This window comes from Aythya ferina (genome assembly GCF_964211825.1).
Source record: "Aythya ferina genome assembly, chromosome: 4".
Classification (NCBI taxonomy): Eukaryota; Metazoa; Chordata; class Aves; order Anseriformes; family Anatidae; genus Aythya; species Aythya ferina.
In genome coordinates, this window is record NC_140300.1 from 71,634,896 (window position 1) to 71,648,461 (window position 13,566).

Here is a 13,566-nt window from a genome sequence, read left to right on the forward strand (position 1 = left end):
CAAGACCTGAGACTAAAGACCCAGTTCAGTGTTTTTAACAGGGTGAAGGCCTTCATTTGCCCCTAATTAGGTAACAAGTATTTGAGAACAGTCTTTTTCCCACTAGAAATTCAACCTGCTCAGAGACACTGACTGAAATCTTGATGAGAACCTCTTCCATGAGAAATTTATTGTTGCTTGTTATTACTGCCTGCATTATTTTGTTATTCGGCTTCTCTAGAAGCTGAGATTGAAATACAGAAGACTTGCATGGAAGTTTGAGATTTCTGTTATAGACAACAGTTTTAAAAATATACTTATGTTCAGAGGCTTTTGATTCAAAATGTCTTCTAGAAGGGATAGCAAGCTGAACATGACTGTTAATTTTTGTTGGTGGGGATGGTACAGAGCACTAAGAAGCATACGCAAGCATCTGGCTCTGTTGAAAGTCTGCAACAATAAAGTGGTTGACCGGTATGAACCAGGTGCACCTCATGAACATCACAAGGCAACTAAAGTGAAGCTATGCACCTGGCTACAAGATAATGAAAATGAATTATTTATTGTTGAAGGTCTGAAGTTTCAAAGCATCAAAAATGCCAACACTCTCCACAAGTTCTTGAATGTTATGTATATGCATAACAAACAAGCTTACCATAAACCTCTAAGAAAGTTCAGTCTCTACACCTCAGAACTACAGAGCTGAGATCAAGGTTAAATACCTATCATTTTAAAGATAACACACACACACAATAGGGATAATCATCATCCTCGTAATCTTTTATAGAAGAATTCTCATCTGACCATCTGTCATTTAATACAATATGTTATTTTAAACTGATCATATCTCCTGTCATATCTCCACACATAATAAGAAAAATTTGTAGATGGATAAAGAACTATTTTATGGTATGTATTTCATGCTATTTTCAGTGCTCAGACTTTGATTGTTTGTACCTTGCCTCCTCCAGGCTCATCACTTAGAGAGGAACTACCACAATTAAAGGCAACATGGGACAAGTACTCTAACTCCAACAGTTCGGTTGCTTGTTTGCTTCAGGAGAACATGCTAAAAATGCTGCAAGGGACAGTTACAAAACAGTTTGTCTGCCATTCTAAGCTGCTTTCTACATATTTTATGCAGGCACTGCCTTAAATGCCAACAGGAAGCACTCACAAAATGTATCATGCCTTCCTATTTATTTATTTATTGAATCGCCCAGTAGCAATCCCAGATAGTGAAGATCTGTTAAGTAAACCAATCTATTTTTTTTCCATGCTTCCCAAACTAAAAGACCATTTGACATAGCAATACAGAAAGGTGGTAAAGACAATGATCCCCAGCTAAAAGGAATAAACCCCTGATCTTGCACCTTCATATATCGCAGCTTTGTCTTCAAAATGCATTCACACATACCTCAGGCCTACAAGGGGCCTAGACAATTCCATGCCTAACTGCTACATAAAGGTGCAAAAATGGTTAAAGGACTAGGGATGCAAAAAGAAGGGAAACAGAGACCAATTTTGAACTTCAGGTTCTACCCACCTACACAAAACATGAAGAACGATCACATTCCTCACAAGATAAAAATATCAGCAAGAAGCCTCTCCCCCAGATTCACCACTAGGTAATCATGCAACAGAAGAGGCAAACGGAGATAAAGTACTTCAATCACAGGATTTTTAATTCTTGGTCAGATGAAGCCCTGTTACAAACACCTCCCGAATTATCACCAAAACCAAGCTAAGGTATCTATCTACCTGTGACAGCAGCTCCAGCAAGATGGTATTAAGTAAGTGCAGCTAGACTTTGTCATCTCTTTTAGTGGCCAGCTGACAACTGCATCTAGCTTCCCTCATTTGCAGCTGAAAGCTATTTAGAATAATTTATGCCCCGTTAGTAACATAGCACACCTCCTTGTTTTTCTTCAGCTCAAAATGGTCTGTTGTTGATGTCAGAATTATTCAGTAAAACAGAGAACAGATGCTATAAAACATTACAGAGAGTGGTGGAGATTATAAACTTCAGGAGAACGAGCGAAGAAGAACTGGAAGATTCACCGTACATACCTCTCTATTTACATGTAAATCACATAGCCACAGCAATATACTTAATCCAGGCACCACATCAGGTAACTATATTCACAACTATTGAACCTTCAGCAGTGTTCAATATTCGGAGAGCTACATAACCTGAAGCAAATGGGAAAGGTGCCAGGAAACGCAATCTTTCCTGCAGCGGGAGCCTGCGTTTCAATGATGAAAGATTAATCAGGGTTTACTTTGATAGGATTAGTACTCAAGCACGAAACTCTGGTTCAGATCTCATTACTAAAGTGCATATTCTTCACCTTGATGGATCTTGGGCTGTCTTGTTACAGGTAAAAAACAAAAAACACCTCTCTCACTGATCTGGAAGGCAGAACTTTTTTTTTTTTTTCCAAATGACATGATTTAGAAAAGACAACCTCTCTTCAGAGGTCGCTGTTAATTTCAGAATTGGATTTTTTTTAATTATACCCCAATTTTGTAATTATTTGCTGCACTACCTACTCATCTCCTGTTCTAGACCGTAACACTTGGAGACAAGGCTCACATTTGACTATGTGCTGTCTGATGACTGGCACAACACAAAATCTAAAATATACAAAAATAGGTGATTTTTAACTCTTCCATTTGACTTGCATTTTTGGAAGGTTTTGGTGTGGAGAACTGTAACTGCATAAAGCAGGAGCTGCTGAAAGAGCAGCAAACAACCACGACAGGTTGGTTAATAGCAGAAACGGAGACCTGTAGGATGGTCAGGGAATTTACAACTACACATCCTCAATGGAAATGAGTGCCCTGGACAACAAGAAATACAGAGAAATTGCTCTGGTCCCCACAGGCTACAGCAAATAAATATTGGGTGCATTTACACAGTGATGCCGCTAACTTGATTCTCCCACAGGAAATTAAATGTGGATGTTACCCATGTCCTTTATGCCCCGCCAAGCACGCAGCCTTTCTACAGGTGAATATCCTCCCTGCTTCCCACTTTCCCTCACCTTCATCCCTTCCTTCTTCAGATGTGGTTTATTAGCAGTACATGTGGCCTTATAGAGCATCTGTTTATAGTGCAGTAGCCTAGCTTTATCTTTTGCTTATTTGAATGCCACATTATCTTTTAAATTTGCATCATAAATAACATTATTAGGTTAATAATACCTTTATATGTGAAAGCATTTTTTTCCTCACTACAATTTCTGTAAACAGTGCTAATGAGTATCCACCAGTCCCAAAGACAAGCAAATTCACCCAGGAATTGTGTATAACATGATTTTGATAGCCTTGGCCTTGCTGCCTTAAGTTAAAGCATTTCTTAAGCATAATGCTTTACTGATAAAAGAACGATTGACAGGAAAACAAACAAACAAAACACATATATATTTCTTTTTATGAAATAATTTCTGTGTCAACCTCTGACTTCACCTTCCTTCTTCGATTTTCACTTCTCTACTCTTAGAGAGGAATTCATATTGACAACAAAAATTGTTTCCATTGTCTAGTCTTAGGATTAATTTATAATTAACAAAATTTCTGTTATATTGCCCATAATACAGAATTGTTTTTCATTTCTCTCTATCTTAAAGGCTTTGTCCAGTGAAAGGACCCACCTTACATACATGTTATGCTTTTGATCGCTAAGCATTTTTCCAAGATCTGACATATCTACAGATTAACCATCACTTGTATATATATATTCTTTATTGCTTGCACACTGATTTGTCTTCTGTGTTAACCAAAAGCATTTAATTAGTTTGTAGAAAGTTTTCTATTAGTCATTTATGGCCACGTTTGTTTTGCATGCTAAACCACATTTTAAAGATAAAAGTACATATTCGTTTTAAGATTAATCAGTAAATTAAAACAAGTGATTAGTAGTAATTTCATTGTATTTACCATGCCAACACAAGGGGAAGGACTGAGGTATATAAAACAATAATCAAAACTTCGCCATTTTATCCACATACCCAACAAAGTCCATTAATACACGTCTCCTAACAAACTACTATCAAAAATTTTGAAAGGCATCTCAGCCTAATTGTCCTCATTTTCCATTTTTTACTTCCTTTGAACAATATTTTTAAGAATATTCCACTTACATCTGGAATAAAACCAATGTCATTAAGATGGTTACTCAGCTCTGGATCATGGAATGCAATCATCTGGGAAAACACCGTCAAGTATTCTGAAATGACAAGCAAATTCAAGATCACTAAAAAAATACATGCCGGCACATCTTGTTATTTCATTATGGAGCAAAAAAAAAAAAAAAAAAAAGTTTTTTTTTTTTTATTAAAACAAACAAGCAATCTAAAAAAAAACACAAAATAAAACAGCAAGTGAATACCAGTACTGTCTTCCTTATCACCATTATATTCAACACAGATGGAGAAACGCTTGTCTTCCTTAATATCAATTTGGATTTTCAACAAAGCTTTACTTGACTCATACTCAAATTGTGATGTATACTTGGAATGCATAGTTAAAGATGCTTCAGTATGAACATGAGCCACAGGATTTTGATGGAAACACAGTAGAACAAGACTGTTTCTAGAATTTTTAAGACCCAATCCAAGTGAAATGCAAAGTTTATACTCCTTTAATTGTGTTCTATGTAGTTTATTTTCAACAAAGGTAGATTTTATAATCCAGAAAAGGTAGTGATTAGTGTACAGAAACCGCTGTACACTAAACCACTGTGGTATTACTGCCTCAAGAATCGGGCATCTCAGGAGTGCCAGCCTCTCCCACCTGATGCTGCATCTGTTAGGGTGCAGATGACCTGTCAGCATAACCACTGGTGAGTTAAGTGGGTAAACAGACCCATGCTGAGTTTTGTGCCACCAAGGCCATGCTGCTTCAGAGGTTTTTACGTCTTCTCCAGCATGTTATCTCAGTCTCAAGACAAAGAAATTCTTATTTACATCCACACAAATTGGGGAGATAACAGAATCTATGCCCGAAGTTCATACCATTGTATGTGCTGACCTTAAATGAAAATAATTAAAAATTTCATCTGTAATGTTCATCCTGTATCAGTTTTGCACCATTAAACAACCAGTCACCAGACAGGTAATAGCAAACCAGTAATTCAACACAATCCTACACATTCAGTTGTGCGCTGATGAAGACAACTTCACAATTAGTTTCCCTGAAGAACATTTATTTTAAAATGAAAATTCATACCCATGATTATTCTCTGCAGATATACTACAAGTTGATAAATACCATCTTTATTTGACTAGCTTCTCTCACAAAATATAATTACTGCATGGGATTACATGGTTAATTAAGGGTCTAGTAAAGACACATGAGCCTTCACAAAAAACTCACCAATTGGGTCCAGCCAACTGCTGCTGGCTGGAATTTCATTAAACAATTTTTTGGTTTGTTTTGCATAATTAAGTGTTCCATATCCAAACATCTTTAACTGCTCTTGCTTCCTATTTAATGTAAGGAAATCCATCTGATAAGCTTAGGAAAAAACATCTATCTTCACTGTTTAGAACTGGTCAGACATGAGGAATGCTGAACTCTGCAGTTTAAACAATTTCTTCTCTCAGCCCCTATATGGAAGACACAAGGCAGCTAAAAGCTAAAATTGCAGTAGGCAGTTAAATGACACTTCTTGATGCTTTCTTCCTACCCAGTAAAACAGGAAAATTATAAAGAATTTTCCCTTGAAATTGTGTGAAACTCTGGTGTTTAACTTAAGTCCCTGGAAAGGATTGTATCAGAATACTTGAAAAAATCCTAAGAGTTCCAGTCTGTCTGAGTCTTTGATGACAAAAGGTGTTGCAAAACAACTTGGAAATGTTGTACTTCTTTATTTTATGGAATCCTACTGACCCCTACTTATAACTTCAGCTGATATTTTTGTAAAATTTTGATTCCTGTGGGTATCACAATAGGGAACCTCTAGAGAGAGAAATAATTTTTTTATATAAGAGTATACCCCCTTGAGAAAATCTTTACCAAGCTATTAAAGTCAGGAACAACTGATATAGTATGCTCTTTTCATCTTTAAACCTTTACAAACTTCCTTTTTCAGCATACACTCTTTTTTTATAGAAAAAAGTATGCAAAAAAGTTGTCTTGAATTGCTTTTCCGAACTATTCACTATTTTGCACAGTCAGTTCATAGTGTCTCTGATCCACTGTCCTTCATATGTTGACTCTCCTAACCATGTTCAATCCTCATGTTAGCTCTCCCCCTACTATCCAATATTTAACTGCTTTTATGGCTAACCTTTTTTTGTTGACCAGTTCTTAATTTCCTTTCTTTTTCTGAAGACAAAGAAATGACGGGCATTGTTCCTTGAGAAGCTTCACAAGTTATACAGAAAAGAGAACTTCTTATGAAGAAATACAAGGACTGCAAGCCATGCTGCAACCCACTATTCAACAAACACTTGAATAGTTGAGTTGCATCTAAAAATATTCATTACCACCCGCTTTTTTTTTTAAACTATCAAAGGCTTTTGAAACAGCTTCTGTTTAAAAAAAACAAACACAAAAACAAACACAAACTGTTTACAAGAGAAATTATCTTTGTCATCATAGACAGTGCCAAGGTGGCTTTTTAAGTCTGCACAATTCCTTCTTTGTGTCTCCTTGAAATTTACAATTAATTTTAAAGTAAAACAGACATTTAACCCCCAGCTGTTGTTTTAATTTGAGACACCTATGTAGCTGAACGCTGAACTACAGAACATATTCCCCATGGCTCTCTAAGTCATGTCCTGTGTGGATAAACCTTATTAGTTCAGTAAGAAAATCCCCTCATGTCTCAAGCTCTCTGAATACTGTAAAACCCTTTTCCTGAGTAGAATCTACGTTGTACTGTTCCTCCTCTTCACCTTGCCTTGTTATCAAGATAGCTTCTGTAATAACATGATTTCAACCACCCGAAGGATAAGTCTACCATCTAACACTGGAAAGCTTATTCCCTCATTTTACAACTTTGCATAATCACTTGACTCTTACCTTGGATAGAACACGGAGCTGTACTTGTTGTTTTGGTAAAGCTTATAGCTTTATTTTTTTCTAAACCTTGCACAAATCTTTACCTACTTTATCATGTTCCCATTATTCTTGCACACTTTCTTGTTTTATTTAAAATAAACTTTTTTAAAGGCTTTTTATAACCACTTGAAAAAGTGTATGTATAAATGCAGACTTAATTCTGCCTCTTAGAAGAAATACAAAAATTAAAGAGATTTACTTACCTTGAATAACATGAGAATTGTCCTTCAGAAAGAAGTTATACAAATACTTGGGTATGAAAGCAGACATGCAGGCATATGCCAGAGCTGGGAAAACAAAAAAAAAAAAAAGAAGAAAAGGATGAAAAGGATGCAACCACAGAGGTAGAAATGTATGTATATCTAAAAATGTTTATTATTAAGCAGATAAAAAGCATAAGTTTTTAAAATCAATCAATAAGCAAAAATGATTGTACAGATACATAAAAAGGGCACGTTCCTTATTAAGAATTTTAAAAGCTCCCAACGTTTACCCCTTGATTAATTCTTGGGAATTTGGCTGAGAGACAGTCTACCTATTTTAATACAATTCTTGGCAATGGTGGTAGATCAGAGATTTAAAAAGGAGCCTTAGTTAGAAATATGGTTTTGACATAAATTATCCAAAGAAATTATACATAGTTTGGGAAATGATAAACAAAACATCAAGTTTATACTGAAGTGACATAGGATCACATTAGAAATGAATTCTGGTTTATGAATTTTCTGGCATGGAAACCACCATTTAAGTATCTGAGCCAAATGTATGCAATTAAATTAGTAAACTAGACCACGGAAGTGTGCATTTTTCACTATTATATTTTGCTGCAATGGAAAGAAAACCAGGTTCTACAAGCTAACTATAGGAACATGTCCAAGAGCGACAAAAACCTGTTGACAGAAATATGTAAAGGTGCACAGTAGGCATAGTAAGAGTTACTGTCCTGAGAAACTAACTTCCCCTCTCCTCCATCTTATGAAAAAGCTGGATGCAAGATAATGGAAAGCTGGACTAGGCCTGTTCTGAACAAATCACATTCTAAGGTGGTAAAGGCTGGGTATCTAAAGGTGGGCTGATTTTTGGAATTTAAATCCACCATCAGCTTTTCTGAATGATGCTAGTCTGACAGGTTAATAGTTACCAAATAACATGTTCATTGAAAAACACAAGTACTAGAGAAGCATTTCTTGTTTTTCTACAGTTATTTGTACTTCCTATTACATTTTCTTTATTGTGTTTATTAATAAATACAGTGTTTGAACCCTTTGCTTGAGCAGTAGCACACCACATACTCTTTCTAAAAACTGACCATTTCTTTTGACCCATGGCAACAAGAGCTTTAAATTTCCTTCATAGTTACAGGAAACTCTTGTCTGTAAGTAGGTGCGCACACAGCTGTATACAGCTAGATACAGATAACAGACTGTGCTTCCCCTCATCCCCAGTAGAAGAGGTGCTCACCTTCATTGTTAAAATTCAAGTACAGGAATGGTGCACAAAGAGAATCAAGACCTAAAGAGGGAAGAGCCACAAAGAAACAGCATGAAGATCTCATTTACTGTATTGCATAAGATGAATTCATTAACTTACCATGAACATTTGCATACTTGATAGTGATTATAATACCTTCAACATCAGGCTTCACGCATAATGCTGAGAACAAGCGTGAAATCAGTGCATAAAAACAAAAAGGATTTAAAATTGTTAAAACTATAGCACTGAATTGATTATTCTGCTTTGGCTTTCAAGAAATTCAATTTACATTCCCAAGAACTTGCCCAGTAGGTTCTTCAGTGTCTGAACTGGAATAAGCAAGAGATTTTTTTTTTTAAACGAATTGATTGAAATTTAAGGAGAGCATAAGAAAAAGGCAGGCAATTTTACATTAAAAATTAAATACAAATTATTAGGATCTAAGTTTGCAATAACCCACAGATTCATTCTTCAAAAGAAATAAAAGGAAAGCAATCCAAAGAAGGTGTTTTTTTTTTTTTTGTTTGTTTTTTTTTTTCTTAAGTTAACCATAGCTTTCCAGGTAATTATCTGAACTTGCTAACTAGTCAAACTCACCTTGCCAGTAGACCAAATCAGGATGGGAAACAACCCAGGCCTTCAATACACGCCTAAACTTTGCATGACCCTCTGGTGATGACAGCAGTTCATCATACTGATGGCAACGAGGAATATCAACTTCAATCTGTACCACAGCCAAGCATACAATATAAAGAAATACATATAAGGAGTCAGGACAAGTGGGGAAACACTACAGCAATCATGCAGCACTAGAGGTGGAAGTCAGCCAGACAAAATAGGTCAGACCACCACCAAAACCACAGTCTGTTTCCCCCATCACTCTCAGAAATGTAACTGAAAGGGGACAGGGCACTAACAGCCGCACTTAAAAGATTAAAAACAGAGAGGGTTTGTTGGTTTGTTCTTTAATAAAAATAAAAATCAGATTCATGTTTTAAGAAGGGTTCTAACAATTGAAAGGAAAAAACCAACAGCTTACATCTATCTATCTATCTATCTATCTATCTATCTATCTATCTATCTATCTATTTTTAACCCAACCTTTGGCCTATTTCAGGTGATACCTTTGTTCAACAGGGTAATTGAATCAGAATACTCAGAAAGCTGTACCCAATTTGATGGAAACTACGTATTCAGCCAGCTGATGGAATAGTTGTTGCTCATGGTGTCTATTTACATGTGGTAATAATTCTTGGAAAACTTAATTATTCAAGAAGCCATTTCTGTGAAGCACATTTTACTTCAGAGGATCTCAGGATACTTGGTGAAGTCCGGCATCAGGTCCAAAAGGCACAGCAAATATTCAATAAAAACAGACTTTTCAACAACGTATCAATAAAATTGTTCACTACACTTTCCTGTTGCTACAGAAACAGAGGTTCTGAAGTAAAAGAAGATTTCACTTACCAGGTGTTATAACTCAAATTGAGCTAAACTAGTTGTTCCTATCAGTTCTGCAAGATTCTTGCTACGGCACGAATAAGGTTAGAGGACAAGGGAAACATTGTAGTATGATCAACCACATCTGCCATCACAAACAAATGACAGCCACTGGTGGAAAAGATCTTTGCATTACTTCAACTTACAATGTTTCATCGCAACAGAAGTCTTTTTACCTGTCTGTCTGTAGGAATTGGTGTGTCTTTATCAATGGCATCATATTTTGCTTGTATGGCACCCTAAATGTGGAAGAATAGATGAAGTTAGAAAGCCCTTACTGATGTAAAGGCATATTATAATGTACACACAGGTATACAAAAACCGACTGTTTTTGTCAAATACTTTAGTAGGCAATTTTTTTCTGAAAATATATACTTTCCCAAAGTACAGAAAATTCTCACTGCTCAATTTTAACAAAAGCATCTTTATCCTGCTATATTTCAAGATATATAGACCTTTCTGTGACGTTCCAAATACCCTTAGTGATTTTCTGTTGTTTACACAGGAAGCAATATACTTGATCCATTTTCCATTCTCAAGTTCACTGAAGCTTTCAATTTAAATTAAGTAATTTACTTTCAACACTGCCAAGTGGCTTTCAGCATCAACTGCATAAAGGCTGCCTATTAATTACTACTGATATTACCAATATATACAACTTTTAAGTAGCCAGTACATGCCTAAATCCCGGAACAGGTATGCTCACAAGTGCATTTTAATGTTATGGGACAGGGAAATACTACCTTCATTGTACACATGCTAAGCTGATGAAGCATATGAACTCAGCAAGCAGGGGCCAGGCCAGACCCCTGACCAGCAGTTATTTGTTTCCTTTACAACGTTTTTTTTCATCATATTATACGGCACTCAGCTGATCACACCCTAAGCTGGATTTCCTAAAAAAAGTACCTTGAGATATGTAATCTGTAAGAATCTCTGTGCTGCCCTACTGAAGATTGCAAGCAGAATAGATGCAAAAGCTGAGCTGTTGAGCAATCTCTCTGAGGGGACTTCATTTCTGGAATGTTCCTTTGGGCAAAGGACACTTTATTTATTTATTCTCCAATCTTTGGAGGATGTGTATTGGTTAGTAGGTGAAAAAAAGATATATTTGATATTTTTCACCCTGATTTGCCCACCTATCGCTGACTGGGGAAGAACTGCATTTGCCAAAAATACTAAAAATAATAATAAAAAAAAGTTAACTACCAGTTGTATTTAAATAATTTCACAAGATTTATTGTATGGGTACTATTTTTTCAACCTATAATCAAAATGAAATATAAAGGCTTTAAGGCAATATTCTTTGAAATCAAATAATGTCAGAAGCAAGAAACGTGCTTGAACAGTCTTTGTTCATACAATTTCATGCATCATTTTCTTTAAAATTGCACTAATTTACTTGCCAAATCTTCAAATCCTTTCCGGCTTTCCTGTCCAACCAATTCCTATCCCATTCCTTCCCTGGTCAACACTGGAATTTCCACAAATGGCTTCCCATTACTCTTACCTCAACACCCAACAGGGCAGCCCAGGTTATGCCTCTCAGAAGAGGAGGGATGTCAACCCTGGCTTCTTTCCAAATTTGGTTTTTCTTATATGGGTAGGCCTTCAACGAGAAGAGATTAATAGCAAAAACATTAACACATAACTGAAATGAATCTAATCCCCATTCTGGGAAGTTTTTTCTACAAACGACAAACTGTGTCAGTCTGAACAGTGAATGCAAGTTTTACAACAAGCAAGTTTCATTCCTAAAAGGAAACCCTGGATGGCAAAGTATGGTTAGATATTAAAAGACCCGCTCTTTCTCATAAATGTATTCATGTGCTTTGGTATATATTCGATATATAAATTTAGTGATACTAATTATTATTGTTTTTCTTAATTACATGTTTATACTCATATATCCAATTTTGTTTCATTTAACATTTCTAGTTTATGCCTTCCTAAGGACTGTACCTGTTAACTCAATCTCACTCTTAAGCAAGAATCCATCTCTCTGCAAACATATAAGTAGGGTTTGGTATTCCCTCCCCTCCCCAGTATGAAACCCATGTTTGTATCACAGCTATAGAGGTTAAGACTGCTGTTGTTTTCCCCTACAGTACTGCTTGGAAATGCAGAAATATGCACAGGTGTATTTATACCTGTATTAGGTATACATACCCTATAAAAGGTATAAATCAGGGAATCAGTCAGGAATAACTGGAATAGTAAATCAGGAAATCAAGGATGCAGGATTAGTTTCTTCAGTAAATAGCAGGTATTAGCAGCAGCTCTATTTTTATGTGCATGCTTTAAAGTCTACTTTTATATTCAGCACAATAAAGAGACCTATTTCTCATATTTTTATTTTCAATCTTGTTTTATTTTTGTAAGGCATTCTCACTCCTCTCCTTTGCGGTCTCTCGCATCTCTGCTTCCTTTTTCAATTACTTAGTCCTTCAAAAATCCTCTAATTAACAGACCGAATCCAATTATCCAGCATCAGAAAGATTCCATACCTTTAGGAGCCTGTCAAACAGGACAATTCTGTTTAGCTGGTACTCTGTGTCCCTCTCCCGGATGATCAGAGGAAGACTGGCAGCTGCAGACAGCTCATTACTACTATTTGAATGAGGTAAAGTTGACTGGCTGGAAAAAGAATTAGGATAGTAGTAGTAAAGAGCAAAAAAAAAACCACAATTCATTGTGAAAAAAATGAATACCCAGTGATGCATTTTTGAGTCAGAACCAAGTATAAATGGATAATTTTAAATATTCAGCACAAACAGTTGATTTACTGAACAGGAAAGCAGGTTGGAATTCTCCGTTTGGTTTCAGGACTCTAAAGCCACTGGTGCTGAGTGCCTTTCAGCTCTGACCAACTTTAAGAGCCAAAGCAAGACATGCTAGGTTTGCTCTTGGAAGATGACTGTCTAGCTGCACGATGTGCTACTCAAAAGCAGTAACTCAAAATTCAGTCCCTTACATATACATGTATATGGATTTACACACACACACTTACTCATCTTCGAGTAATGGATAAAATGCTTCCCCACCAACATCTTTCAGTCTCTGAAATGAAGAAAAAAGACAATTCATAATCAGAAAGCTGTTCAGAACTCACAAATACTTAGTGGGCTCTGAAAACTATTACTTTACAATTCATTTACCAAGTTTAGTAGCTTGCTCTGAAACCTGTCTTAAGCATTAGCTCAGCTCTCAATCAGCAAAAAAACATACAGCCTTTAACACTAGAAAGTTTTACTAATACAAACTATTTTATTATTATTTTTAAGAGATAACAGAAATCATTCTGCCTGAAAAGAACTGTTATTGTCTACATAAATGTATTTACACATGCACACACAGAAAAAGCTTCTATAGACCATGGATTAATTGATCAATATTGTTTACTATTTTTTTTTCCTTGCTTTTTGACATGGACTTCCTATCTAAGTAGCTGCAAAGCAACTGCAGAGCTTGGTTTTATTTTTTTAATCAGTTCAAAAGTTATGTAAATTTGAGTTCCTTTTAGTAGCAGCATCTTAAAGCTGC

At 35.9% G+C, this 13,566-nt stretch overlaps 1 protein-coding gene across 14 annotated transcripts in view; it reads right to left on the reverse strand.

Annotated features, from left to right (window-relative positions):
- TBCK (TBC1 domain containing kinase) overlaps positions 1-13,566 on the reverse strand; it is a 103,568-nt gene that overhangs the window by 52,084 nt on the left and 37,918 nt on the right. For all 14 annotated transcript variants that reach the window (XM_084517219.1, XM_084517211.1, XM_084517216.1 and 11 more), the window contains 8 exons: positions 13,034-13,083; positions 12,531-12,660; positions 11,534-11,632; positions 10,200-10,262; positions 9,121-9,247; positions 8,512-8,562; positions 7,254-7,337; positions 4,125-4,210 (listed from right to left, as the gene is read on the reverse strand). In XM_084517219.1, coding sequence (XP_084373345.1) covers positions 4,125-4,210; positions 7,254-7,337; positions 8,512-8,562; positions 9,121-9,247; positions 10,200-10,262; positions 11,534-11,632; positions 12,531-12,660; positions 13,034-13,083 — 690 coding nt within the window. The remainder of the gene's footprint in view (positions 1-4,124; positions 4,211-7,253; positions 7,338-8,511; positions 8,563-9,120; positions 9,248-10,199; positions 10,263-11,533; positions 11,633-12,530; positions 12,661-13,033; positions 13,084-13,566) is intronic.